This window comes from Mustela nivalis (genome assembly GCF_964662115.1).
Source record: "Mustela nivalis genome assembly, chromosome: 5".
NCBI classification, from domain to species: Eukaryota; Metazoa; Chordata; class Mammalia; order Carnivora; family Mustelidae; genus Mustela; species Mustela nivalis.
Window position 1 is genome coordinate 150,812,961 of NC_139024.1, and position 27,960 is coordinate 150,840,920.

At 38.6% G+C, this 27,960-nt stretch overlaps 1 protein-coding gene across 8 annotated transcripts in view; it reads left to right on the plus strand.

Annotated features, from left to right (window-relative positions):
* Nucleotides 1–27,960, plus strand: part of CDKAL1 (CDKAL1 threonylcarbamoyladenosine tRNA methylthiotransferase) — a 631,102-nt gene that overhangs the window by 14,817 nt on the left and 588,325 nt on the right. For all 8 annotated transcript variants that reach the window (XR_014311876.1, XM_082730990.1, XM_082730994.1 and 5 more), the window contains 2 exons: nt 3,127–3,308; nt 5,064–5,176. Coding sequence is in view for 7 of the 8 variants with exons in the window: in XM_082730990.1 (XP_082587116.1) it covers nt 3,139–3,308; nt 5,064–5,176 (283 nt within the window). In the remaining variant the exon portion in view is untranslated. The remainder of the gene's footprint in view (nt 1–3,126; nt 3,309–5,063; nt 5,177–27,960) is intronic.

The following is a 27,960-nucleotide window of genomic DNA, read 5'->3' on the forward strand; positions in this document are numbered from 1 at the left end:
CTCCCCTGTCCTCCTCTGCTTAACCCCTGCTAACCTCTCTTGTGTTCCCTATTTATGTAATTTTGTTACTTCAGTCTCAAGTATGTTCTATAAATGCAACCATGAGTGTGTAACCTTTTGGGCACGGCTCTTTCCACTCATCATCATTCCCTGGAGATTGAACCAGGTGCTGTGGGTACCGGTCGTAGGTGTTTTGTTGCTGGGTGGTGTTCTGTGGTATGCGGGTGCTAGAGCCTGTTTGACCATACCACCCACTGAGGGGCATCTAGGTGTTTGCAGGTTTCGCCTAACACAAAGAAACATTTGTGTTGAGGCTTTACATGTCTTTCTCTTGGATAAACCCTCAAGTGTAATTGCCGGGTTACATGGTCGTCACATGATTAGTTTTTTAAGAAAATGCCAAACTGTTTTCCAGAGTGGCTGTGTATGTTCCCACTAGGAGTGTGTGAGTGATCCAGTTTCTCTCCGTCCTTGTCGGCTTTATGTTCTCGCTGGTTTTTCCTGTAGCCATTCTGATAGGTACGTGTAGTGATACCTTACTGTGGTTTGGGTTTGTATTTCTCTGGTGATGAGTAATGTGGGCCATCTTTAAATGTGCTTATTTGCTCTCTCTGTGTCCTCTTAGGTGAAATGACTTTATGTCCTCTGTCCATTTTCTAATTGTATTTTTTTTTTTTTTAAGATTTTAATTTTAAGTAATCTCTGTCCTCAACATGAAGCTCGAACTCACAACCTTGACATCAAGAATTGCACGTTCCGGGTGCCTGGGTGGCTCAGTGGGTTAAGCCTCTGCCTTCAGCTCAGGTCATGATCTCAGGGTTCTGGGATCGAGTCCCACATTGGGCTCTCTGCTCAGCAGGGAGCCTGCTTCCTCCTCTCTCTCTCTGCCTGCCTCTCTACCTATTTGTGACCTCTGTCTGTCAAATAAATAAAATTAAAAAAATAAAAAAAGAATTGCACGTTCCACTGACTGAAGCAGCCAGGGACCTCTTTACTATTGTGTTTTGAATTCTAGATACCATCCTTTGTCAGATAGGTGATTTGCAAACGTTCTCTCCCACTCAGTAGCTTGACTTCTTATCTTCTCAAACGGGTCTTTTGCAGAGCAAAGGTTTAAAATTTTGGTGATGTCTGGATTTATTAATTTTTCTTTTTATGGTTGCACTTTGGTGTCAGGTCTAAGAATTCTTCACCTAGCTCTAAGTCTAGAGATTTTCTCTTATGATTTTTCTTAAAAGCTTACAGTGTTTTACATTTAAGTTCATGATACATTTTAAGTTAATTTTTGTATAAACTAGGAAATAGATTGAGGTTGATTTTTTTGGTCTATAAATGTCCCCTTGCTCCAGCACTAATAGAGAAATTTATCTTTCTTTCATTGAATTGCTTTCGTACTTTCATGAAAAATCCCTTGGGCATATTCGTGTGGGTCTGTTTGCAGGTCTCTGTTCTGTTCTCGATTCGTATTTCTGTTCTTCCTCGATTACTGTCTCTGTATAAGGAGTCTGAAAATTGGGCACCCAGTTCCTCCTGCTATTTCTTTTTCACAATTATTTCAGATATTTTATTTTTTTTTAAATCTTCCCGTATGAATTTTGGAACTCTTATCTATGTCCATGAGACATCTTGCCTGGGATTTTGATAGGAATTTGGTTTCAAACTTGTTTACCAGTTTGGTTTTCACTGAGTGGGCGGGGAGGGACTGGTGGGTAGGCTGGTTTGAAAGTCCAGAGTGGGTTACTGGTGGGTTGGCTGGTTTAAAAGTCCAGAGTCCCTACTCTGGTTCTGTCCTGGTGGAGTGTTTTGGGGTGCCTCATTACAGCCTCAAAAGTAGAAGTCAGGAGGTAGGACTCCAGTTTTGTGGGATTTTTAATGTTTTGTTTCATGGAGTAGAATGGTTATTGTCTGAAAATTTTCATCTCTCTAGGCCACCCCTTTTCTGCTTCTTTGCAAATAGAACAGTCTTTTGGGGGGGTTTTTATTGTCTGCGTCTGTTGGGTTGCTGGCTTCTTCAGCTTCAAGTCTGGGATATAGAAGGCAAAAGAAACCCCAAGCGACTCACCATTGTGTTGTTCCTTGGGTTCCCATGTCCCTAGCCAGTTTACCTCCTTCTCTCTTCCTTTCAAAGTCTTCTAATGTTTATTTTATATATAATCTCCCTAGTTTTAGTTGTATTTAGTGGGATCGGGAGGGAAAAGTATATCTGTTCTGTCTTCCTGGAAGCTATATCCACATTTTTCTTAATTTCAAACATTTTGAACTTTCAGTAAAGTTGAATTGGATAGGGCACACCAACACACCTATGTCTTAGATTAAAAAATGTTTGGCATATATCCTATTTCTACTGTTTTAAAGTAAATTATAGGCATAATGATATATAATCTCCAAATACTTAATAAGTATCTTTAAGAAGATTTTCTAAAAATAATAAAAAGTAAAGTCATGTATACAGTGTCAGAAATAAGGTTTTTTTTTTTTTTTTTAAAGATTATTTATTTATTTATTTGACAGAGAGAAATCACAAGTAGATGGAGAGGCAGGCAGAGAGAGAGGGAAGCAGGCTCCCTGCTGAGCAGAGAGCCCGATGTGGGACTCGATCCCAGGACCCTGAGATCATGACCTGAGCCGAAGGCAGCGGCTTAACCCACTGAGCCACCCAGGCGCCCCAGAAATAAGGTTTTTGAACATAAGGACAGTACTTTATGTCTAATGATTTACAGCCATACTGTAATATTACCTAACACCCACTTCATATTCTGATGTTCCTAGTTGTCCCCAAAATGTCTTATAGCTGGTTGGACAAAGTATATTATCAAGAATGCGAATTATCTTTCGTTGTTAGGCTTTTGAGTCTTCTTTAACCATGAATAGTCTCTTTCTTATTTTTTTCTCTGTGATACTGATATGCTGAGGGGATAGATCACTTGAACTTTGGGATGTCCCATTATCAGTAGGATTTGTCTGATTATTTCCTTGTGTTTTTTATCTTTCGTGTTTTTTGTAAACCTAAGTTTAAATGTAAAGGCTTTATTAGACTCGAGATCAGCGAGAATATTTTATAGGTGATACTCTGTTAAACAGATTTCTCAGGGACTCATGTGCTGCTGTCGTTTATAACTTTCTTAGATAATAGAGAAGATGCCTTCTGCGTCCTGCGACATACTACTGGATGACATAGAAGATATCGTGTCCCAGGGAGATTTAAAGCCACAAGATAGGCATTCTGCACGAAAGCATGTGGTTCCAAAGGCACGAAAGCGAAACACCCAAAAATACATGCAAGAGGAAAACAGTCCACCAAGTGATAGGTAAGCTCTTGTTTTGAAATTATATTCAGTATCCTACCAGGGAAGAAACTGGTACTCCCAGATGTGATATACATAATGTCTCTTTCTGAAAGTCTTTTGAACTCTTGAGAGCAGACATGTAGATTTATATTGTTATTTGAATGGTTTTAAATTTAGCAAAATAATTGCTTAAAAAAGAAAAGGATGTGAGATGGCGTATTTCTTGAAGACAGGGCCAAGGGCACTATTTGGCACAAACAGGATCTCTCCCCCCCCCCCCCCCGCCCCCGCTCCACTGCCCCAGGATCTTTGATTCCACTACTGTAGTTGGTATAGAATCTTGTGTTACTTCCAAATTCAAAACTTTTCCTGGAATTTTGAATTCTTGAGATGGTGGTTTGTTGGTTTGGGTACTTCATTTTTCCTAACAAATTTACAAATACTTATGGATCAGCTAAAGGTGTTGGGCACAAATAAATTCATGCTGTTTTATTATGTTAGGTCTGTAGAGTGAAATTCTAAGACAACCTAGCCATAAGGGTTATGCACTTGTTATGGCTTTAATATGCTTACATTTGTTTAGCTAGTAAATTGTTGAAATTTTTAATACACTTGGTTATTTTGTTTGGAACAGTAAGCTTTTAAAATCTGTGAATTTAAACTGTCCTTATATTTTAATGACTGAAGTTGATCAGATTTGCTTTGAATGTCTTTAAGGTAATTTCTCTTTAATTTCAAATTATTAGGACAGTCCAAGTTGAAAGTCCTTTTTTTCCCTTCCTAAAAATATTACATTTTTATAACTCTATATAAGGTATATTTTTAATTCTGCTACAGGGTGATAGTTTTTCTGTTTTGAGTCAGCTGCTTATATCTTAGTTATAAAATAAAGATTATAACTATTATATAGGAGTCATTGAGCAGGTAGATAAACTTAGTTTTTCTTTCCTTGGTTCTGTTGCTAGAACATTTTCTTTGCTGTTGTTATTTGTATTACCTTTCTTTGAATTTAACTTTGCGATAGTATATTAGTAGTACCGAATTTAAAATACAGTTCTGGGGCGCCTGGGTAGCTCAGTGGTTTAAGCCGCTGCCTTCGGCTCAGGTCATGATCTCAGGGTCCTGGGATCGGGTCCCGCATCAGGCTCTCTGCTCCGCAGGGAGCCTGCTTCCCTCTCTCTCTCTCTCTCCTGCCTCTCCGTCTACTCGTGATTTCTCTCTGTCAAATAAATAAATAAAATCTTTAAAAAAAAAAAAATACAGTTCTGAGCAAAAGGAGATCTTGTTATGTAGAGAGACTTAATTTAAAATATAATTCAGAAAAAAGGGAGATCTAATTTTATATAGAGAGTCTTAACTTAGATTCCCGTGGTTATTTTATTTTAATTATAGACTTGGTGTAGCAATTGATTGTGGATTAAGTTGGTGTATTTCATGAACAGATTGTGAATAGGTTGCTGTGTGTTTTTTGTTTTTTTTTTTTAAAGATTTTATTTATTTATTTGACAGAGAGAGATCACAAGTAGGCAGAGAGGCAGGCAGAGAGAGGAGGAAGCAGGCTCCCTGCTGAGCAGAGAGCCCGATGTGGGACTCGATCCCAGGACCCTGAGATCATGACCTGAGCCGAAGGCAGCAGCTTAACCCACTGAGCCACCCAGATGCCCCTGCTGTGTGTTTTTGAATGATATGCTCAGAAATCATCTTGTGTTTTTTTTGTTCCAAAACTCCCTTGATGAGACTTACTTTTTTTTTTTTTTTTGGTTGATTATTTTGTAGCACCATTCCAGGCATACAGAAAATTTGGTTGCGAACATGGGGTTGTTCTCATAATAATTCAGATGGAGAATATATGGCTGGACAACTGGCTGCTTATGGATATGAAATTACAGGTAATGAGATCTGTAGTGCATTTTATTGAATGAATGTTTCAGAGCTAATTTTTTCGGAGATATGTATTTATTTTCAACAGGTAAAGCATATTTTAATGTAATTTAATGATTTTAAGGCAAAACAAAATGATAAGATAACTATTACACATTGTCTGGATAATTACAGATATCCTATTTTAAAAGTACTTCTAAAAAATATTTTGAAATGAATTTAGACTTATAGAAAAGTAGTAAAATTATAGTTTGCATATGTCCATTATCCATCTTCCCCTAATATGAACATCTTACATAATTATACTGTGTTTAATATACTGGGCAGTTAACATTAGAGCAATACCCTTACCTAAACTGCTTATCTTATTTGAATTATACGAGTTTTCCCATTTACACTCTTCTGTTCCAGGATCCAATCTAAGATCTCACTTTATATATATTGGTAATGTCTCCTTAGTCTCCTTCAGTCTGTGAGAGTTCTTCAGTTTTTTCTTGTTCTTTATGTCTGTGGACTGCTGAGGAAAACCAGTGAGTTACTAGTTATTTTGTAGAATGCCCCTCACCTTGTTTGTCAGAGGTTTCTTCATTATTAGCGTAAGGTTATGTCTGCAGTCTTGGTGAGAAGGGCCCATTGGGTTCCCTATGGATCATAGTTTCTCATGAATCAGTATGTCTTATTACCAGTGGACTATGTCTGCCAGATTTCTCCATAGTAAAGTTACTACTTTTTCTCATTGTAATTAGTAAATATCCTATTTCTCCTCAACCTTTTCTCTACTAATTTTAATATCTTGATAACTTTAGTATCTGTCCATGGAACTTGTTTGCAGCAGTCATTACTGTACTGTTTGTTGAGTGGTGATTATCTGTTTTCTTTTCTTCTACACTTACTCACCGGGATTCTTCTGTAAGGAAAGACTACCCTTTCTCCCCTGTTGCATTTATGTGTATCAGTATGAATTTACATACTGAATATTCTATTCTGTGGGTTATACTGAATATTCTATTCTGTGGGTTTTGGTCCAATAGTGTCATTATTAATTCTGCTGCTCGTATTGTTCTGGCTTTGGCCATAGGGCCTCATTCAGGCTGGTTCCCGCATCTTCTCAACGTGTGCCCATTTTTTTGAGCACTTTCTTATTTTCTGACACCATAAGATGTTTTAGTCTCATATTTCCCCTTCCCTAGCCTTGGAAGCAGCCACTTCTCCAGGTAGTTCTGATTCCTTTCACAAGAAGAAGGGTGTTGAGAGCCACCAGAGGGCTGTGGACACTGGTGTGCTCATCACCACCGTGAAGTGTCTGTGTTCCTAGGTGCTCTCTGGGGACTGAGCTGGGAAATACGTGTATGTAGTAACCGGCGCGCACACACATCTATGTTACTGTCGCTGGCGGCCTGTACATTAAATGGGGCCATAATCGAATGTTTTGTGACAGCGACTGGCCCAGCGCTTTCTGTATGTTACCTTAGTTAGTTTTTGGGCGATGAGTTAAGTGTTGATATCTGTACTTTACAAACTAGAATGGAGGGATTGTGTCCTACTTTAAATCACCCAGTGAGGTCTCTGTCGCTCCGAAACACTGAGACCACTATTCTGCAGCTCCTACTGTCTGTGTGATTGGCAAAGTCCTAGCCTCAAGAGGGCCTGTTGATCAGCAACTAAATAGTCCGAATGTCTTGCTCTGTGTTTTGGTCATTTATTCTTTAGACAGTGAAATCACCCTTAATATTAAATTTTGTTCTTTAGATAAAAGTATCAAAATGTGCTTTTAGAATTATTTCTCTAAAAGAAGAGAATTATTTTTCTGTATTCATTTAGGGTAAGTTTGTGAGTTTGCCTTAATATTTCCTAACGGTGCAGTTTGGGTATTCAGACAATAGCCTGTGAGATTATCTCCTGAAACATTTAAAAAAAATTAGCTTGACTTTTCCTTGGTGACATTAAATATCTAATGCATTTTAATTTAAATTTTAGTCTATTAGCAGTTTGTATTTGGTCTTATTACAGTACTTTTCTAAAAAATAAAGGTAAAACAATTGTCCTGGTGTATTTCTACAAGAATACTAGGTTTTGTTACATTTTAGCTGCTTATTTAGGATTAGTGAAAAGGGAGGATTAAGGGAGCAATCATTTGAATATGAAATTCATTTTTCTTAATGTGGTATATTACTTTTATATAGTTGTATTGTCTGTATGTATTTGTATTGTCTGTATGTATTTGTATTGACGTTATGTACTGATGATTGTCCCCACTTTAGAAAGTTGCAGTCTGTGTTTAATTCTAGTCTGGCTTGCATGCAGCAGACTGTGGAATCTCTTCTCCCTGGTCAGATACTGTAGCCCAGGAAGAATGAACAATAGGAGCTTCTGTAAGACATTTAAAGGAAATCTCTACAGATTCTATACTTAGGTTGAATATATGAGATGAATGATTTCTGGGTTATCTGTGCCAGTTGTCTCTTCCATTACTGTGGAATGGTGGGAGTTTATAAAAATTATTATTGCTAAATAATTTGACATGTTTTATTGATGGAATGTAGAACGAAAATATTTTCTTTTAACTTTATAACTGATGGGAATAGGTATAAAATACAGGTTATGTGAAATATACACAGATCTCTGGAAACAGTACGTAAGAAATTCGGAATTAGCTTTCAGTAACCAATAATAGATACTTTTACTATTTGGGGAGAAGAGAGATTATGTGGGTATATACTTAAAATTGCTTTTTACTATGTGAACCCAGGAATATAATTATTCAATAGGGAAATCTGATAGAGTCTCTGAGCAATTAGCTCTTGTCCAGTGCCTCTTTTTTTTTTTTTTTCCTAAAGATTTTATTTATCCATTTGAAAGAGAGAGAGCGAGCCCAAACAGGGGGAGCGGTAGAGGCAGAGGGAGAAGCCGACTTCTCGCTGAGCTGGGAGTCTGCCATGGGGTTTGATCCCAGGACTTCGCAGTCATAGCCTGAACTGAAGGCAGATGCTTAACGCCTGAGCCAGCTGTGAATAAACATAGCATGTACTTTTTGGTTAGTGGAAAAAAGTTCATTGCGCAACCATTGACTGAGGTTCTAGTTCATAGGCATAAGAGTAGCATGTGGTTACAAACGTGGAGTGTTGTGATAAGCTTACATAGGTTGGAATAAGGCATTTTGTTTGGGTGCTCCCAGTTACAGAGAAATCATTTCTAAATTGCTGGGCTTTTGTGGTTCTTGATAGTTCCTTCATATATTTGTAGATCATTTATACATTCTACAAGTGTGGCCTGATCGTGGTGTGTGTTACAGGGTACAGTGCTGGAAGGTGTGAGGACGTGAGAACGAACTAGATGTGGATTCCAGCAGATGAAAAGTTTATTGTTCTTTTGGCAGAGGAAAAGCCTTCGTATTGTATGTTACTTGTTAGAAGTTATTTTAGTAAATGGTCAAGCTCTTAATGTATCCTTTTATGATACAGTGAAGTAGGACCTGCTTTGTTTGAAGAGTTTTTACTGTTTATGTTTTAGAAATGCTTTGTGGTAATGTCAAGTCAGAAATAACATTTACTTTTTTAATCATGGTAAGTGTAGTCTTTAATGCCCATCACCTATTTAACCAACCCCCTACCCATCTCCGCTCTGGTAGCCATCAGTTAGTTCTCTATAGTTAAGAGTCTGTTTCCTGGTTTGTCTATTTTTTCCTCTGTTCTTTTGATTCTTAAATTCCACATATGAGTGAGATCATGTGGTATTTGTCTTTCTCTGACTGATGTATTTCACTTAGCATTATATTCTGTAGCTCTATCCGTGTTGTTGCAAAAGGCAAGATTTCATTCTTTTTCATATATAAAGTTCATATATAAATTTCGTATATAAATACACACACACACCACCTCTTCTTTATCCATTTATCCATTGATGGACACTTGGGCTGCTTCCATAGTTGGGCTGTTGTAGATAAAGCTGCTGTTAACATAGGGGTGCATGTATCCCTTTGAGTTAGTGTTTTCATATTTTTTGGGTAATCAACCAGTAGTGTGATTACTGGGTCATAGGGTAGTTCTATTTTTAATTTTTTTTTTATTTTAAAGATTTTATCTATTTATTTGACAGAGAGAGATCACAAGTAGGCAGAGAGGCAGGCGGAGAGAGAAGAGGAAGCAGGCTCCCTGCCAAGCAGAGAGCCCTATGCGGGGCTCAATCCTAGGACCCTGAGATCATGACCTGAGCTGAAGGCAGAGGCTTAGCCCACTGAGCCACCCAGGTGCCCTGTAGTTCTGTTTTTAATTTCTTGAGGAACCTCTCCATGCTGTTCTCCACAGTGGCTGCACCAGTTTGCATTCCCACCAGCAGTGCAAGAGCGTTCCTTTTCCTCTTCATCCTTGCCAACACTGGTTGTTTATTGTGTTTTTGATTTTAGCCGGTCTCAGAGGTGTGAGGTGCTATCTCATTGTAGTTGTGATTTGCATTTCCCTGATGATAAGTGATTTTGAGTATCTTTTCGTATATCTGTTGACCATCTTTCTCTCGTCTTTGGACAAATGTCTGTTCATGTCTTCTGCCCAGTTTTTAATTGAATTATTTGTTTTTTGGGTGTTGAGTTGTATCAGTTCTTTATATATTTTGAATACTAACCCTTTATTGGGTCTGTCATTTGCACATACCCCCCCATTCTGTAGGTTGCCTTTCAGTTTTGTTGATTGTTTCCTTTGCTGTGCAGAAGCTTTTTATTTTGATGTAGTCCTAATAAATTATTTTTGCTTTTATTTTTCTAGCCTTGGGAGACCTAACTAGAAAAATACTGCTATTACTGATCTCAGAGAAATTACTGCCTATGTTCTCTATAAGGACTTTTGTGGTTTCAGGTCTCACATTTAGGTTTTTAATCCATTTTGAGCTTATTTTTGTGTATGGTGTAAGAAAGTGGTCCAGTTTCATTCTTTTGCATGTTGCTGTCCAGTTTTTGCAACACCATTTGTTGAAGAGACTGTCCGCATTGGGTATTTATTCTTCCTTTTTTGAAGATTAATTGTCCATATAATTATGGGTTTATTTTTGGATTTTCTTTTCTATTCCATTGGTTTATGTCTGTGTATTCATGCCCAGTACCTTACTGTTTTTCCTTTTTAAAAAAGATTTATTTATTTATTTGAGAGAGAGAGAGAGCATGAGCAGGGGAGGAGCAGAGGGAGAGGGACAAGCAGACTCTGTGCTGAGTGTGAAGCCTGTCGTAGGGCTTGATCCCATGACCCTGAGATCATGCCCTGAGCTGAAACCAAGAGTCAGATGCTTAACTGATTGAGCCACCCAGGTGCCCCAGTACCATACTAATTACTAGTGCTTTGTAATATAATTTGAAATCTGGAGTTTGTGAAACCTCCATTTTTATATTTCTTTTTCAAGATTGTATTGCTATTTGGGGTCCTTTTTGGTTCCATACAAATTATAGGGTTGCTTGTTCTCATTCTGTGGAAAAGCAGAGCAGAGAGCCCTGTATGGGGCTGATCCCAGGACCCTGAGATCATGACCTGAGCCGAAGGCAGAGGCTTTAACCCACTGAGCCACCCAGGCGCCCCTTAAAATGTATTTTGTTGGATTTGGTTTGCTAATATTTTGTTGAGGATTTTTGCATCTATCAGAATATAGCATTTTATGTTTGAATTAAAAAAAACTAATCTTGTAGAAACAAGTACTACTAGTTTATATGGTATAGGAGACAATATTATGATATCAATCAATCAATATTAATTATATTATATATTATTATATTAATTAATTAATATTATAATTGAATGTCCAAAGTGAAAGCCTGTTTCCTGGACCTGGCCATTTAATTTGAAATAGCTTTAAATTTTAATGGGATATATTAGATTGATACAAGTAGATGTTTGTGTAAGGAATACATTCAAGGACCATACTTACGGGTCAGTGGCATTTTAAGGACATTAAAGCTACATTTTTGTGTTTGGACTTGGTTTTTTTGGAACTCACATTTGTGTACATAATTAAAGTATGAGTGCACATAAAGTTTCTTAAGAGGAAAAAAAACCCACTTTGCCTGCTTTTTTATCTTTTTTTTTTAAGGACTGATTAGCATGACATTTCACATTAATACCCTGAGCTTACCTATATAATAAGATATTAAGATACGTAGACTAATTATGTGGGAAGCTGAAAAAGCAGTAGACTTCCACCTTCTTCAAAGTGAAACTAATGAAAAATGTGTATTTTGCTTCTCTCAGATGACACAGTATTTTGTGCCAACTAATTCTAAGTGAAATCAGGGTTTTTGTACACATTTCCAGGCAAGAGAGTTGAATTAGTTGAAAGTCTACCGTGTGTGAGGCATTTCACATAAGTTATTGCAAGGATCAGATGAAGTAACTTTGGCAGGAGGTTACTACATATTTTAAAACCAGCAGATTGGGACTGGGAGAAGGGAGATGTGTGATTCACGCACCTTCACCCAACTGCCATATGCTAGAGTGGACACTGACACATTGTTGTCTGTCAGCATGGCCGTTGCTCTTTGCTTTATACCCTATAAATGCTCAAACTTGATAATTTGAAGACAGGTCAGTATGGAAACTAATATGGGATAGGTTTTTTTTTTTTTTTTTTTTAAGATTTTATTTATTTATTTGACAGAGAGAGAGAGAGATCACAAGTAGGCAGAGAGGCAGGCAGAGAGAGGAGGAAGCAGGCTCCCCGCTGAGCAGAGAGCACCATGTGGGGCTCGATCCCAGGACCCTGGGATCATGACCCGAGCCGAACACAGAGGCTTTAACCCACTGAGCCACCCAGGTGCCCCTGGGATAGGTTTTATTAGATAGGTTTTGGGTTTCATTTGTTTGTTTTTTGTTGCTTTTTATTTTTTTTTGCTGCCCAACATTTTGAAATTGCTCCTGAAACACTTAGGATTCTTAAGTGCGATCCTTATTAGAAACCTTTTTGTTGTTGTTTTGAAGGGGAGAGAAAAGGGGATACTTACTGCTGGAATCCATACCTTAATTTCAGCGCTGTGCTGGGGGTTGGAAGCAAGCCTTTACTTTAGTTATAGATGGCGTTGTTGGCTGAGAGCTACCTGGTTCATTTCCACCTCGTTTATCATAACTGTAAAGTCTTCTCCTGATGGAACATAAATATAAGATCTTCTTTCTTTTTTGCTTTGATCAACAGTAATTACCAATGTTCATTTGGGGTTTCCCCTGTGCTGGGCCCCATGCCAAGGGCCTTTTCCATATTCCTTCAGTTAATCTTCACAGTAATGTATGAGCACTGGGACTCTATTTCTGTTAAAATTGTTTTAAGTTTTAGTTGACACACCTGTTACGTTAGGTTCGGGTGCGCGGCAGAGTGATTCGGTAGCTCTGGGTGTTCCGCTGCTCTTCTTACTCCTTAACCATCACTGCTGTTAAATACCTGTGCGTGGTGTGTTACAGTTCATAAAACACATGCATCTCTACTGATAATTTTTTGTGGATTGTACCTGAAGATAAAGAGAGAACAGAGACTTTGTTTACCTAGGCTTTTAAAGAATTACTTAGGGGTGCCTGGGTGGCTCAGTGGGTTAAAGCCTCTGCCTTCGGCTCAGGTCATGATCCCAGGGTCCTGGGATCGAGCCCCACATCGGGCTCTCTGCTCAGCGGGGAGCCTGCTTCCTCCTCTCTCTGCCTGCTTCTCTGCCTGCTTGTGATCTCCGTCTGTCAAATGAATAAATACAATCTTTAAAAAAAAAAAAGCCTTTCCTGGGGCGCCTGGCTGGCTCAGTCAGTTAAGCCTCTGATTCTCTCCGCTCAGGTCATGAGCTCAGGTTTTTGGGATTGAGGACCCCCCACCCCCGCCCCATGCCCCGCTCTCCGCAGGAAGTCTGCTTCCTCTCTCTCCCTTCCTCTGCCTCTCCCCTTCCACTTGTTCTCTCTCTCTTTAAAATAAATAAGTAAATCTTTAAAAAAAAAAATGAAAGTACTTCCTTACTTTGCCGGTAATTCACTTTTTTAAAAAAAGATTTGATCATTTATTCATTTGTATATGTTGAGGATGGAGAGTAGAGGGAGAGGGACAAGCAGACTCTGCTGTGAGCGTGGGGCCCCGTCCCACAACCCTGAGATCATGACCTGAGCCAAAACCAAGAGTCGGTTGCTAAACTGACTGAGCCACCCAGGCGCCCCTGCTGGTAATTCACTTTTACCTTTGCTTCCTGGTTACTGTGGCCATATTCATAGATTAGGTTATTTGCATGAACCCCCTAGGAATATTCCGCATAATCTTAATGATGGCAAAAATAACTAGAAAAATATTATTTCACATTGAAAGTTGAGAATTTCACTATAAGCTGACTTAGTACAAGGATCTGACAGCACAGGGGTAGTAGCAGCAGATGTTTTTTTCAGGATGTGACTTAGAAAAAGTACAGGTGGTGTACCTGTTGTGGGAGAGATGACCGTTGTCATTGGATCCCAGAGCTGTATTCTTTCTTCCAAGTCTTTCCAAAAAGTTCAGTTTTCAAGGGTAGAAGTCTTAAAGAGCTCGGTAGTCTTACCTTTGTGCAGTTGACAAAAACGAAACAATTCTCAGTATTAGGATTTGATGTGAGAGAGTAATTCGGGGATCTCTGAATGTAAAATGAGACCTGTAGGCATATTGCGTTATAGTATGTGTCAGAAACAGCTGGCTCTTTAGTAAAGCTCGACAGCCTCTTTTTGACCAGACCTCATGTTACAAGAGGATAACATTTTGGAATCCTATACTTGGATTTCTGAAATGACTAGCTTGAGCCAGGAAAAGTTGTTTTGTGATTGCAGAAGGAATTGAGTAAAGAAGGTCTGCTTTTGTTAGAAAGTGGTTTGGGAGGGGCGCCTGAGTGGCTCAGTGGGTTAAAGCCTCTGCCTTCGGCTCAGGTCATGATCTCAGGGTCCTGGGATCGAGCCCCGCATCGGGCTCTCTGCTCAGCAGGGAGTCTGCTTCCCTCTCTCTCTCTCTCTCTCTCTCTCTCTGCCTGTCTCTCTGCCTACTTGTGATCTCTGTCTGTCAAATAAATAAATAAAATCTTAAAAAAAAAAAAAAAAAAGAAAGTGGTTTGGGAATGCTAATAAAGTAAAAGATGCATTGGTTGCAGTTGAGGAAGATGAAGGGCGACCTAAGGGGATTAAAGTAGGAGTTTGAAAGTGGGAATAGTTGAGAACAGGCTTGAAGCGAATTAAGAGTGTAAGAGAATTAGCATGTGTTTGTACATCTTGTATGTAGGTATTAATGAAAGACTCCATCATTTGGAAGGATATGGACAAATGGAACTGGAAAACCATTTATAATAATTCACTCGTAGAAATGGCTTCAGTTTGGAAGGCCATTGAGATATATAATTGATTGCCATATATTATGCGTAACTTGCCTTTTTGGCGCCCTTGTGGAAGGCTGTGTCACGTGACGTTGGAGTCCCATACGCACCTCTTACGGAAGGCACTGAGTGAAGATACTATGAAGCTTACGTGGCATATTGTGATCAGTGTTTGTCCTTTAAGTTGTTTGTTTTTTTAAATTTTAAACTAATGAAGTATAATTTACATTTTATTTGCCCATACAATTTACCTGTTTTACCTGGAAGGTCTTTAAGGAGGTTGTCTTTATTTTAAAATGCATCCAGGATGATTGAGAAATGGATGAAAATTGCTTTTCATTACATCAGGAATTTTGTTATGCTTTATGTTGTAAAAACTGAATGGGATTCCCTAAGTCCCTAAAATTTAAATTTGATATGCTAACAGTTTTGTTTAAATTTTGTGATGCTTCAGTGGAACATAACATTTTAAAAATGTTTTAATATCTTTTAACAGGGTGTTTGGACTCCTCATTACGGTGATATTTCAGAATAGGATACATGCTCATTTTTCTGGTCTCTGTATTCTAGTTTTCTTTTTCCTTCTTTAAATGGAGCATGGAAATATTTAGTTTCTGTTACTTCTCATCTTGTTTGCTTTTTTTTTTTTTTCCCAAGGTTTTACTTACTTATTTGACAGAGAGAGAGATCACAAGTAGGCAGAGGGTCAGACAGAGAAAGAGGAGGAAGCAGGCTCCCCCTGAGCGGAGAAGCTGGTCAGTACTCGATCCCAGGACCCTGAGATCATGACCTGAGCCGAAGGCAGAGGCTTAACCCCCTGAGCCACCCAGGCACCCCTCTTCTTCTTTTTTTGGGGGGGGGGGTGAGGGTGTATTTTTTTTTATATGTCTCCTTTAAAAAAAAAAAAAAGATTTATTTATTTGAGAGACAATGAGTGAGAAAGAGAGCAGGAGCAGAGGCAGAGGGAGAGTTTGAAGCAGACTCACCACTGAGCAAGGAGCCTACTGTTGGGCTTGATCCCAGTACCCAGAGATCATGATCTGAGCTGAAGGCAGGTGTTTAAGCAACTGAGCCACCCAGGTGCCCCCCCAAGAGTCTCGTTTATCATGTGAAGCACAGTGCTCGCTTCGGCAGCACATATACTATCATGTGAAGCACAAAACGACATGTGTTTGAATCAGCAGTTTATTAAGTGGCCTAATCACTAGTTTTGATTTTGTACTAAATTGTGGGTTATCTGTACAAATTAATTAGTATCAACCTTTTTTTTTTTTTTAAATCCCAGGCATTTTCTCCTTCTGTTTGTGAGTAAACTTGCACAGTTGATTAGAATCTTCACCTTTTAAAGAGACAAAGAGATAGTCCAATTCACACTTGTGAATTCTACAGTGTGGTGGTTCTAGGTCATAATTTTCCGTAGCCTGGTATTACATCCAAAGTGAAATACCAGTAATAGTTAAAAACTTATGTGGTAATTTATTTCAAAAAAAGTTTTGAACTCTTTCTGTTTTCTTACCTAGTAGATCCAGGAAAGGATTGTCTTTTTGTGCTTGGGAACTTGAATATCGTGTTTCATTCTGTTCCACTTTTGGCCTGACCTTTCCAGGTTACTTAATTCTTGTTTGTATGTCTTGTACCGTGTAGGGATTACTAATATTTCAATTCATGTGTGGTTGTATTTTTGTGAATAAGTTGCTGTGGAGTGCTAACTTGTGTGAAGATGACTACTTTTTAAAATTTCTGGCATTCTGGTATCGAACAACTTCCTTTCTGCTTTTAATATTTTAGTCTTTTTAGGAGAAAAAGAATCCACATAGGCCCAAAGATTATTGGAAACTTGATATTTCCTCAATTGCTTAAAGATCCAGATTACTTTTGAGATTTTGTAAAACTTTAGTTTGGATAATTATTTAGAAATAGTCTGTTTAAATTTTAATTTGCTTTTTTCTTTCTTTTATTTATTTATTTTTGGTAAGGAAAAGGGTAGATGATAAATAACCATGGAAGCTTCACTTAAAAATCTGTTTTTTGTGTTATTGTCCTTGAGTTTTGGGGGAAACCTGTTTTTGAGATGTCGACCCTTGAATGTGTAAACTCATGTGGGCTCTTTCTGGCCTTGAACAATTCAGTGGGTTTGGATTAAAGATGATGTATTTTTAGCTCTTGGACAATAGATGGCAGTATTCCATTGCATGATCACTGTGGCTGTAATCTGATAGATGGAAAGTGAATTTCTTGTCACAAGTAGTCCTCCCATAAAATTATTAGACGTCATTAACTTTGTTAACACCTTACTTTTTTCTAACGTACTACTTTTTAAGCTTTGTAGTAGTATTTATGTAAGAATTAGACAAGTTGACCTTCTCAGAAGCAGCACGGATCGTGCACAATCTGCTCGCAACATGTATGCAGGAGACCAGATTGGAAAAAAAAAGGAAATGCTCCTTCGTGGGCTGACTCACTGCTTGACATCTCCGTGGCTCTGGCCCCGACTGGGTTTGCTCCTGGGGCTGCCCTCTTGCCCACAGGAGCTTACTCAGGTGGAAGTTTCTGAATCTGAGGACAAACATTCGTTACCTTTACCATTACATTGCTTGGACACTTCCTAAAAACTAACCTTTGCATAAGATGCATTTTGAGTAGCTCGTTAATCCTCAAATCTCTTAACATATATTAAGGTTAAAGAAGCTTAATTTTTAAAGAGTGCCGTAAACTACAGCCTTTTAAAATTTCCTGCCATTCTCACTTGACCAACATGTACTGGACGGTTCATTTAGAAGGGGAGGTGATTTGAATATCCAGGCATTTGCGGAGACTTTCCTTTTGGTCATTCCTTTATTGTAGCCTGGTGATTCTCAAATTTAAGAGTTTCTAAGAATTTTATAGTGTTACAGATTCATGTATGTCATACGTGTGTGTGTGTGTGTGTGTGTGTTTGTATGTGAGCCAGTTGTGACTATACCTGTTAGATCAGCTAATGTCATCATTTTCGGTCCCAGTTCTAATAAGTGTATGGAGTCTGCTTGTATATAATTCCACTTGCACTGCCGCCTTCCTTTTATTCCCTGGCTTCGAGGCGGAGAGGAAGTGGTCCCTCCATTAGTTCCTGTCTGTTTTTCATGTTCTCTCCTAGTGGGTGTGTGTTTCTCTGTCTTAGTCATCTTTACCTTTGACGTCTCGGAGACAAGTGTCGTTTAATTTTTAGGAGGAGACTGTAGCCAGCTATTAATATTAAGCTAGACTGTAAAAGCAGCTACTGGTGCGTAGTAGCATATGACTTTGGACAAACGACAGTATCTCCGTGCCTCAGTATCCTATTTACTTGATGAAGACAGTAGTAGTTTTTTCTAAAGATTAAAAGTATATGTATGTGTAAAGTGTTCAGTGTGTGTTTGGATTATCCTTATTATTTTTAAAACAGATTTTATTCATTGATTTGACACAGAGAGAGAGAGCACAAGCAGGGGGAGCTGCAGGCAGAGAGAGTGGGAGAACATGGGGCTTGATCCCAGGACCCACAGATCATGATGTGAGCCGAAGGCAGATGCTTAACCAACTGAGCCACGCAGGCGCCCCTTGGATTCTCATTGTTATCATTAAGCACAGGACCTGGCACAGAGTAGGAATTTAATTTAAGTGCATTAGTGAACCAGTCAAAATGCTATTTTGACTATATTGAATAACTTCATTCTTCTTATCTTTCTAGCAGGACAAAATATTAATGTATATCCTAAAGGTTAAATAAATGTGGGGCGTGCACGTGTGTGTGTGTCTGTGTGTGTATGTGTGTATCCCTTGAGTTTTCAAGTACAATCTATTTAGGTTTACATCACGTCCATTCTGTGTAGTCTTGACAGGTCTTGGATAAGATCCTAATACTATCGCTTTTCCTGACATGGACACTACAAATTATATTGAATCAGAAATCTAATTTAATCTATCCTTATTAAATTGTGAGCAGTAATTGCTTTCAATTTAATGGGATTGAATTCAGTACTAGAAATTTTGATGTTTCCTCATACCTAGTAAAGTTTGGTTATATATATTTCCATATATTTGTGGGTATGCCTGTGCAGAGACGGAGACAGGTGACCTTGGACTAATACTTGTATTCAAGGGTTCAGTTATTTGTGACCGTTGGTAAGGGTACATAGTGTAAGGATGGCAGTGGGAAAGGCCCTTTCTCATTCTTTTTTCCTTTTCTACCCAGGAACTAAAGCAGGGAGAGCAGTAAAACTAAGGGCCTTCAAAATGGGATTTTCATCCAGTTAGAAAAAGGGGGAAAGCAATTAAGAGTCTGTAGAGAAGACACTGAATGTCGTTTGCTCTTGAGGGTGCGCAGGCGGCCCTTGTAATTACGAGAAAAGAGCTAGAGGGTGAATGAAATCCTTCTAAAAAACTTAACTCTTCTGGGTGCCTGGGTGCCTCAGTGGGTTAAAGCCTCTGCCTTCGGCTCAGGTCCTGATCCTGGGGGTCCGGGATCGAGCCCCGCATCAGGCTCTCTGCTCAGCAGGGAGCCTGCTTCCCTTCCTCTCTCTCTGCCTACTTCTGCCTACTTGTGATCTCTCTCTGTCAAATAAATAAATAAAATAAAAAAAAAAGATAAAAATAAAAAACCTTACTCTTCGCATATTTTTGCTTGATTCTTTCCTCTAAGTCATTTTTAGAAATAGTTCAGTTTACCAACTTCCGCATCTTACACTGTGCCTTTTTCTTGAAAATGTTATGAATAAGAGGTGAGGCTCACTCATGCACTAAATGCATTTCTGGGTTAAGGTCTGTTGCCTTGGATCATGGCATAGTGGCGTAGTGTTTCAGGGAAGAAGCATTGCCCTTGGCCCTCGCTCTGACTCCCTCCCCGCTCTGACTCTTGCAGTGTTTTCCACAACCATTTTTTAGCCATCATCATATTAGCTATTGTTTTCTTTGTTGCTGTTTTTTAAAAATTGAGTTGCTGGGTCATTTAAGATGGAGTCATTACCTAGGAACTGTGATTCTGAAGTCTCTGTAAGGAAGTACTCGATGGGTGCAGCTGGAGTTAAATTCATGGTAACAAGTGAATCACAGACAAAGATCATTGGGAGTATTTTGTGCTCTTTGTGTGAGAGCCGAGCTATTAGCCAGCTTGGAAGAATCAAGGACCTGTGAGGGTGTTCCAGAGTACATACGTTATAGGTCTAACAAAACCAGTCAGGAAATCGCTGAAAGATGTAAAAATGGAAGACATTGAAAGTGGTACACAGACTTCTAAATACGAGATCAAATTAAGGCAGAGAAGCTTAGGAGAGAGTATTTGAAGATTATCATTTTCATCTGTTTAGGAGCAGCTTTTACTCTTAGGTGACTTAGGTGAGTTGCAAATCACGTGCAAGCTGTACATCTCCTGGGGTGGGGGCAGAGAAGGTAGTGAGGAGGCTTTGCAGTTGGCAGTGAAGGTTTTTCTAGCAGCATAGAGATAGGAAGAAGACTGTTGGATGAAGACTTGGTGGTTGTGTTTGTGACATGCGAACCGCTCCATGAGTGTAGTCCATGTTGTGTAGCCTTCATGGAGGAGTGTAACTATAAACATGTTTCCATTTGCACGTGTCTGCAAAAAACGTTGTAAAAACAACCACTTTACAAAATCTTACACAGGGTAGAACTGTGTGCATTAACTGCAACGTAGGATAATTCTAGGATTTGACTTATTCTATAATGTTTTAGGAATTAATGTAGGAATTTAAAAACTAGCATTTCTGAGCCAGTGACGGCTCATTCTCGCTTGAGGGATGTTTGGGTCAGTCGTTAAAACTTTCTGAGCCTTGTCAGTTCTTTCTTTTTGTTTTTAAATGAAGTGATGTTCAACCAACCTCATAAAATTGAAATGAAAATGTAAACATGAGGTGATGTTTTAGTTTCTGAAAATATTTATAATTCAAAAGATAAATAACTCGTTTATTGATTAAGCTGACTCTTAGTAAACTGTAAACGGATGGTTTTTAAATTTCTTGCTTTACTTTCATCTGTGTTGCATTCAAGATGTTTTTGTACAATTTAGGAGCTCAGTTCCTAAATATGCCAAAAGGTGGCGCTGTTGACCTATGTTTAATATTTTTAATTTGCTTTTTGATGAGGACATGTGTTGGATGTTTTATCTGCAAATGTATTAAATTGAGGTTATATTTTTTACATTTAATTTTCTGTTTTGTAAATGGATCTTTAATTCATGTAGGGTTTACTAGGACCAGGTTTCATTTTTATTTTGAGATGGTTTGGAAATTCAGATATTTAACATTTTGTAGACATAAATTCCTGTATAATCCAGTATAATTAATGATAAAACCTTGTATTAATGTGACAGCTAATGTTTCATGGAAAACATAGTTGCTTTTGTATAGCAAAAACCATTAATTTTTTTAAGCGTCTAAAAACAGTCCAGTGATTAAACCATAACAGCCATAAATAAATGATTTGGGTAGGCTTTTAGGTCACACCATGTAGGTTTATCCATTCTGGAACGTTCTTTTATGTTAAAAGTACCTTTGAAAATTTAGCAGAATCTGTCATTGCTTGAATTTCCTACTGGTAGTAATGTGATTAGAGGAGAATCTAGGTTCTATGAATAGCTTCTCGGGTGAGAAATGCAAAAATCAGGTAACAGGAATGTGACTAGAAGTGAGGGTTATTGATGCAGCAGGATGTGGGGCATATACTTCTCCTGATTGCTCATTCGTGGAGCCTAGTGCAGCCAACATAGCTTATGACCCAAGCAGGAGAACACAAGGAGGATGTTTTCATGTCCAGTGAAAGCTCTCTGTAGTTGGTTTTCAGTTATGGACAGAATTCGTCAATGATACTTGCTGGAAGTAGAAAATCACAGAACACCTCTGTTACTAATGTTATAAAATGCTTGACTCTTGCCTGAGGGGAAAGTTAAAAAACCCAGGGTAATTGTGAGTGTGCTTCCACTGTTCCCTTGATCGAAAACTAGAAAATGTTTGGAGTTAACAGAACTTGCCCTTTTGAGTTTTTGTTAATTTTCCTTCAATACCACTTCCTTAGGTGCAGGCCTTAGAACTAAAGAGACCTCTCTCTTTCTCCATGAAAAAGTCATTCTGAGAACTTAATGTGACGGTCACAGTTACTGAATGTACGTAGTTTGGGGGACGTGGGGACACACCTGGCAGTTAGAGGTTTTATGTTCAGGAAAGTGTGTGTGCTTACATTTAGGTGTTCACTCTTGTTGCTGCTTTTGTTGATGTAGTAATATGATACATATGTTATTTGTCTGAATTGTTTAAAAATGCATAATTAGAGGAGGATTTGATTATTCAGCAACTGTTCCAGTAGCTAAAGACTATTATTTGGATATTTTCTTCCAGTATTTGACAACTGTTTCGTGAGCTATGAATAGTATGAGAAATAGAAGGAACGTAGTATGACACATTAATACCTCAGACCCCTACTCTTAGGATACCATTATTGTAGACGTTAAAAAAACAATTTTAATTATTTAAAATGCAAGAAACGAATCTGCTCTTTCCCGTTTGTGTGTGTGTGTGTGTGTGTGTGTGTGTGTAGATGTAAAATTCTGTGGATTTGGTAAAGAACAAAGGTTTATTTTCCTAAATGGCTTTGTGCTTTCAGACTTTTGTAAGGAAATTAGAAGAGTACATTGAGAATGGCTTTTAAAAAATCTCTTTCTGCAAAAATGTAAAATGGAGAAAGACAGGCAAATGTCCCCAAAACGCTTTAAACAGAATTCCCTTTCTCCACCCTACCCCTTCCCCAACCCCCCACACACCCAGGCTCTCCCTAATTGCAAATTTCCTTCTCAGGGAAGTTGACGTAGTAAAATGTGATGTTACACAAGCAATACTTTTCCTGCAAATACTACTTTTGATTAAAAGAAATCCAATCAAATAGTATTATATATTTGTTATGAAAAAAGATCTATCATAGAGATTTTATCTGGTTCCTGTAGATGCCTTATAATAATGTGCTAATTTATGCTGATGATTTTACCTCGTGACACTTCTGTGTGGCCTAGATATGTTAATATGTTACAGCTTTTTAATTTCAGTAATCTGTGTTGGTTGAATATGCTTGTTAGTCCATAGTACCCCTCACCAGTCTGTGTCAAGGACTGGAAAAGAACAAGAAAATGTATCTCAGAATCCTTTTCTTTAAGCATGCATTAGTAATAGAAGGGATTATAAAATGGACATAATTTTAATAAGACTGTTACATCTGAATATACACTGAGAGTAGTGAGTACTCCAGATACTGTCAGCTTTTCATCAGGAAAGAGAATTGGGTCATTGATAATATGAAGCAGGGCCTATTAATACCTTTTGATTTTTAAAAAATCTTTGAAAATGTCAATGAGAAAATATCACAAGAATGGGAAATAGATGGCATAGGCAGTTTTTAAGAAGTAAACCATTTTATTAGAGCACTTTCTCTATTCTGTACACTTTGAGCATTATGTGTCTCAAAATTCCCATGGTAAGAAACTGCTGTATGTGATTTGAGAATTTCAAGGCCTCATGGTAGAAAAAGGGGTAAGGATGACCAAGGTCTGAAACATGTGGGAGAACGAAAATATATATATATATATTTAGAGATTTTATTTATTTGAGAGAGAGACAGTGAGAGAGAGCATGAGCGAGGAGACGCAGACTCCCCATGGAGCTGGGAGTCCGATGCGGGACTCGATCCTGGAACTCCGGGATCATGACCTGAGCTGAAGGCAGTCGTCCAACCAACTGAGCCACCCAGGTGCCCACGAAAATATTTAAAAAAAAAATTTTTTTACAATAAAAATTTCATAGAAGGAAAATAAAGATTTATATTACTTAAATATAATTAGTTCACCTAATTCTTCTTCTTCCTAGAAACTCCTTATAAGTTACTTTTATCCTTTCCATAGCAAGTATTTATCTTCCATGGAAAATATTTATTGTAGGAGGGATTTTTTTTTTTTTGCTTCTTGTATTTAGCCCTTGATCTACAAGTGTAATGCTCCTTTAGCTTTGCCTTGAAATTGCTGTTTCCCATTTTTGGGTCTCACTTTGACCTGAAAGACACTGACCAATTCAAATGTCTGAAAAACCTGGGGTAATTTTTAAATTAGCAGGCTTGGCATAACCAAATGAGTATTTCTTAGACCTCTCTGAGCCTGTGAGTCCTCGTCTCTAAAATGGGTTACAGTGTCGAGAAAATTCATAAGTGGTTGATAAGTGTTAGCTCTTATTAACTATTAATAAAGAAAAGTCAGTTAAATATTTTCAATTTGAATCTCTGAAACAAACTGGACTTTAAATGTATGTTTCATTCATTTTAACCTACTGAAATGGTTTTGTGTCACACATCTCTTTCTGGTAGTGAGTGTTAGTAAAAATCAAAAGGTATACTAACTAGGGTACGGAGGTAACACACAATAGGTAGCTTCTTGGGGAACCGTTGAGGCAGAAGGGAGTGATTTCGTGGGAGGAACAGGGACTGGGCATCGGGAGGATTAAGGTTTTGCTACAGAGATGACGTTATTAGCGAACTTATGTATCTTTGGTCAATGAACGTATTTTTACTTTATTTTTTTACTTCTCAACTGTGGAATAACCATTTTGACTTTTCCAGAAGTGTGAGGGACAGGTCATGTTTTTTTCTCACACACGTTCTCGTACTTTGAACGAGGTAAAGTGCTGTATTAAGAAACGTCAGGTGCGAATCCTTCTTGGACATCCCTGCCTCGGCTCCCCTCCCCCATCGCCCCCTCCCCTCATCAAGCTTACCATACTCCTCGCACCAGGGTTATCTTTGTCTCTGCTTGTAGCACTGTTCGACTCTGTTGGGATTATGTGTTCACAACCCCCTCTCTGTCCTGTTAGACTGAACTTGAGCACAGCTTTTCTATTCACAAGACCCACTACCACGTTTGGCCTATAATAAGCTCTCAGTGCTGGCTGATGAAGTAACATCCATATTCGTGTCATTTGTGAACAACAAGTAAAATGTCCTGAACAATTATGTCCAGAGTTGGTTTCTCACTTGCGTTTTGCTCTTCTTTTTTTACTGTTAGGTGTAAATTACTGATGATTTCTTGCCACATGAAAGAATTAAATTTCGCATTTTTCTAGTTCGAATAGTTCTTTTATAAGTTTTTGGGACTCTTTTATGAGCCTGCCCACAGTAAATGGCTTTATTCGTGCTTTACAAATGTTGTGATTCATGGGCACTGTGAGTGTAGATTTCATGCTTAAAGTGACTAAATAAAATGGGCACATTGTTCTTTGTTAGTTCCTTCAATTGGTTCTTTTAATTTTCCTGTTCTTACTGGTGATACCTTAAGGCATCTGGCCAGTGTTGAGTATTTCTTCCTGACTCATCATTCCTTCCGCCACCTGCCAAAGAAATGCTCTTTTACTTTGGTCAAGAACATTTGGAGTTAGATTTCCTTATGGGTATAGGTCATGGGCCATCTGATAAGTCTAAGCATGTCATACTAATTAGCATTGACTGCCAGCCACTCGAATGCTTTAATTCTGGTGCTGTGTTGTTTTAAACCTAAAGGTATTATAGAGGATGGAGAAATCCTTTATCTGAGTACGAAACTAGCTACCAAATCTAAAGGTTCTTCTTCCACTCCCGGTACAGTTTCCCTTTGTGTGAAGTTCTAGTAGATTGTATTAAATTGATGTTTATGCAGTCTTTCAGGGTCATTAGATTTTTTTTTCCTTAGGTATATCTATCTGAATCACCTCTTTTTGAGATAATTTAGAAAAGAGGAAATTGAGGGTCGGGAATTCAGGAGGAAGAAGAATGGCTGATACGTCCTACGGTAGAGGTTTTAACCTTTCAGCCTGAAGACAGAGATACTTTTGGGCCCCAATATTTACCATCTTGTATTTGAGAGCCAAGAGAAAGTTGAGATCTGTGTTGAAGTGTCCTTGGGACTTTATGGGACCCCAGAAATATAGGAATCTATTATAGTAAGAAAGGATCGATTGGACTTATAAATGTTTTACATACAGTGAAAGCATCTTAGGATGTATTTTATCTGTTGCAAGTCAAAAAATTTTCTCATGTTTGAATGAGACTGTAGAAGGGAGATCTGAATTTTCTCAAAAGCAAAGGATAATTGGCCTTAAAAATGCTGTACTCATCATTATGAACTGAAAGTGTAAAATGTCACTTAGTTCTTTCTTTTAGTGTGGTATCATTGTCATATTGTAGCAAATTAAAAAATTTTTATTATCAACATACAATGTCTTATTTGTTTCAGGGGTACAGGTCTATGAATCATCATTTTTTTTTTTTTTAAATTTTATTTATTTTTTTGACAGATCACAAGTAGGCAGAGAGGTAGGTAGAGGGAGAGAGGGAAGCAGTCTCCCCACTGAGCAGAGAACCCCATGTGGGGCTTGATCCCAGGACCCTGAGATCATGACCTGAGCCGAAGGCAGAGGCTTTAACCCACTGAGCCACCCAGGCGCCCCTATGAATCATCATTCTTAACACAGTTCACAGCGCTCCCCATAGCACGTACCCTCCCCAGTGCCCATCCCCCAGCCGCCCCATCCCTCCCACACCCCCACCCCTCCAGCAACCTCAGTTTGTTTCCTGAGATTAGGAGTCTCTTATGGTTTGTCTCCCTCTGGTTTCGTCTCGTTTCAGTTTTCCCTCCCTTCCCCTATGATCCTCTATCTTGTTTCTCAAATTCCTCGTGTCAGAGAGATCATATGATAATTGTCTTTCTCTGATTGACCAATTTCGCTCAGCACAGTCCTTTCTAGCTCCATCCATGTCAGTGGTTAGGGGCTTTCATGGGCTTTTCTCTTTTCTTTCTTTCTTCCTTGCCTCCCCCCCTCCCTTCCTTTGTTCCTCTTTTTCTCTTTCTCTCTCTCTCTCTTTTCTCTCTTTTTTAAAAAGTATGTGGGGCCCAAACCCATGACCCTCGTAACAAGACTTGAGCTGAGACCAAAAAGCACATGCCCAACCAGCTGAGCCACCCAGGTGCTCCTCTGTGGGCTCTTTTTCTACTTTGGGTCTCTCTGTTCTGGCCTTCCCTTAGATCTTAAAATTCCCCCAAAATAGATTCTTTTGCGATGGGAAGTTTTAGAAAATTAGCCCCCTGAGTGGGAAGGATTACTTTCCATCTGTCTGTCTATAAAGGGGAAACCTTTATGCATCTCTAGAAAGAGGTGCACTTAAAGAGTGAGTCCTATAGGTGGGAGAATGGATAAGAACAGTGTTGGGCTTAGGAGTATCCATTGAGTGAGACTCTGTTTGAGGTTGACCAACCTGCCTGGGGATCTTAGCCAATCTTTCTGAGCCTCAGTTTACTTACGCATAAAATGAGCGAGTTCAACCTCAGTGTTCTCTTGTTCTTTATAAATTCACTTTTTCATTCAATATTTGTTACCTGCTGCTAGGTGCTGTGTCTTTGTCAGCGAAAAAGACCGATACGGTCCCATACCTGTGAGAAGATCCCTACTTCTCCTGTCTTTGTTGACCCATCCTTTCCCCGCTTCTGAACCCTTATCCAGTAATGGGGTGGATAATGAGGAAATGAAGCATTGCAAAATGATTAATTACGAATTTGGGGACCCTGCCTGCTTTTGTGTACAAAGTGAATCAGCATGTTTTGGAGGAAAAACACACTTGCAAAGACCATAGTTTATATATGTTAAAAATGTTATTAAAATGAAGAATTATCTGTGAGTGGAAATAATTGGGTGACTTGGGAGAGAGAGGAATGAGCGTCTGAGCTAGAAAACGATCTTGTTTCAGTGGACCAGGTATAAATGGGGAAGATTTATCCTCGATGCTGAAAAGTAATTAAAAAGTATTTGAGCTTTGTGGGGGGTGGTTACTCATGCCATTGTATATGCTGAAGGTCAGATGTAATTTTTTTTAATCTGGGGGGAAAACCTGTTTGGTATGTCAGCCTTTAGTCTGGAGAATTGAAATTTATTGTCTCACTAAAGTGGAAAATAATTTGAATAGAGTTAATAAAAATGAAAGGAATAACATTTTACTTCATTAAGAAACACCGTGAGGCATCCAAAATGAAGAAAAGTCCGCATTTGGCTTCAAGATTTAAAATGATCCTTTGGTCTGTGTAGGTTGGTTCAAGAGCGTTTAACTCTGTCGGAGGCGGCCCGGTTAGCTTCGTATAATTTAAAACTCTGACTTCTCCCAAGATACTGATGAAAGCAACTGAATTTATTGGTTATTAGGTAGTGAGAGTAAGTTCAATTTTCTCCAGACTTGTGACAATTAGAGGTTGGTTCTAGCATATCTAATGCTTCAGTTTCAAGGCTACCTCTATTTGAGAGCTGTTTTGGGGAGATAACCTTGTAACACATCCATTTTAATGAGTACATTACTCTGACCACTTGCTCAAGTAGACTGGCAGTGACTGCTGACCTGAAGTGAAGGCCCGTGTTCAATATTAATACGGCCCGTCTGCATCCAGACAGCAATCTTTCA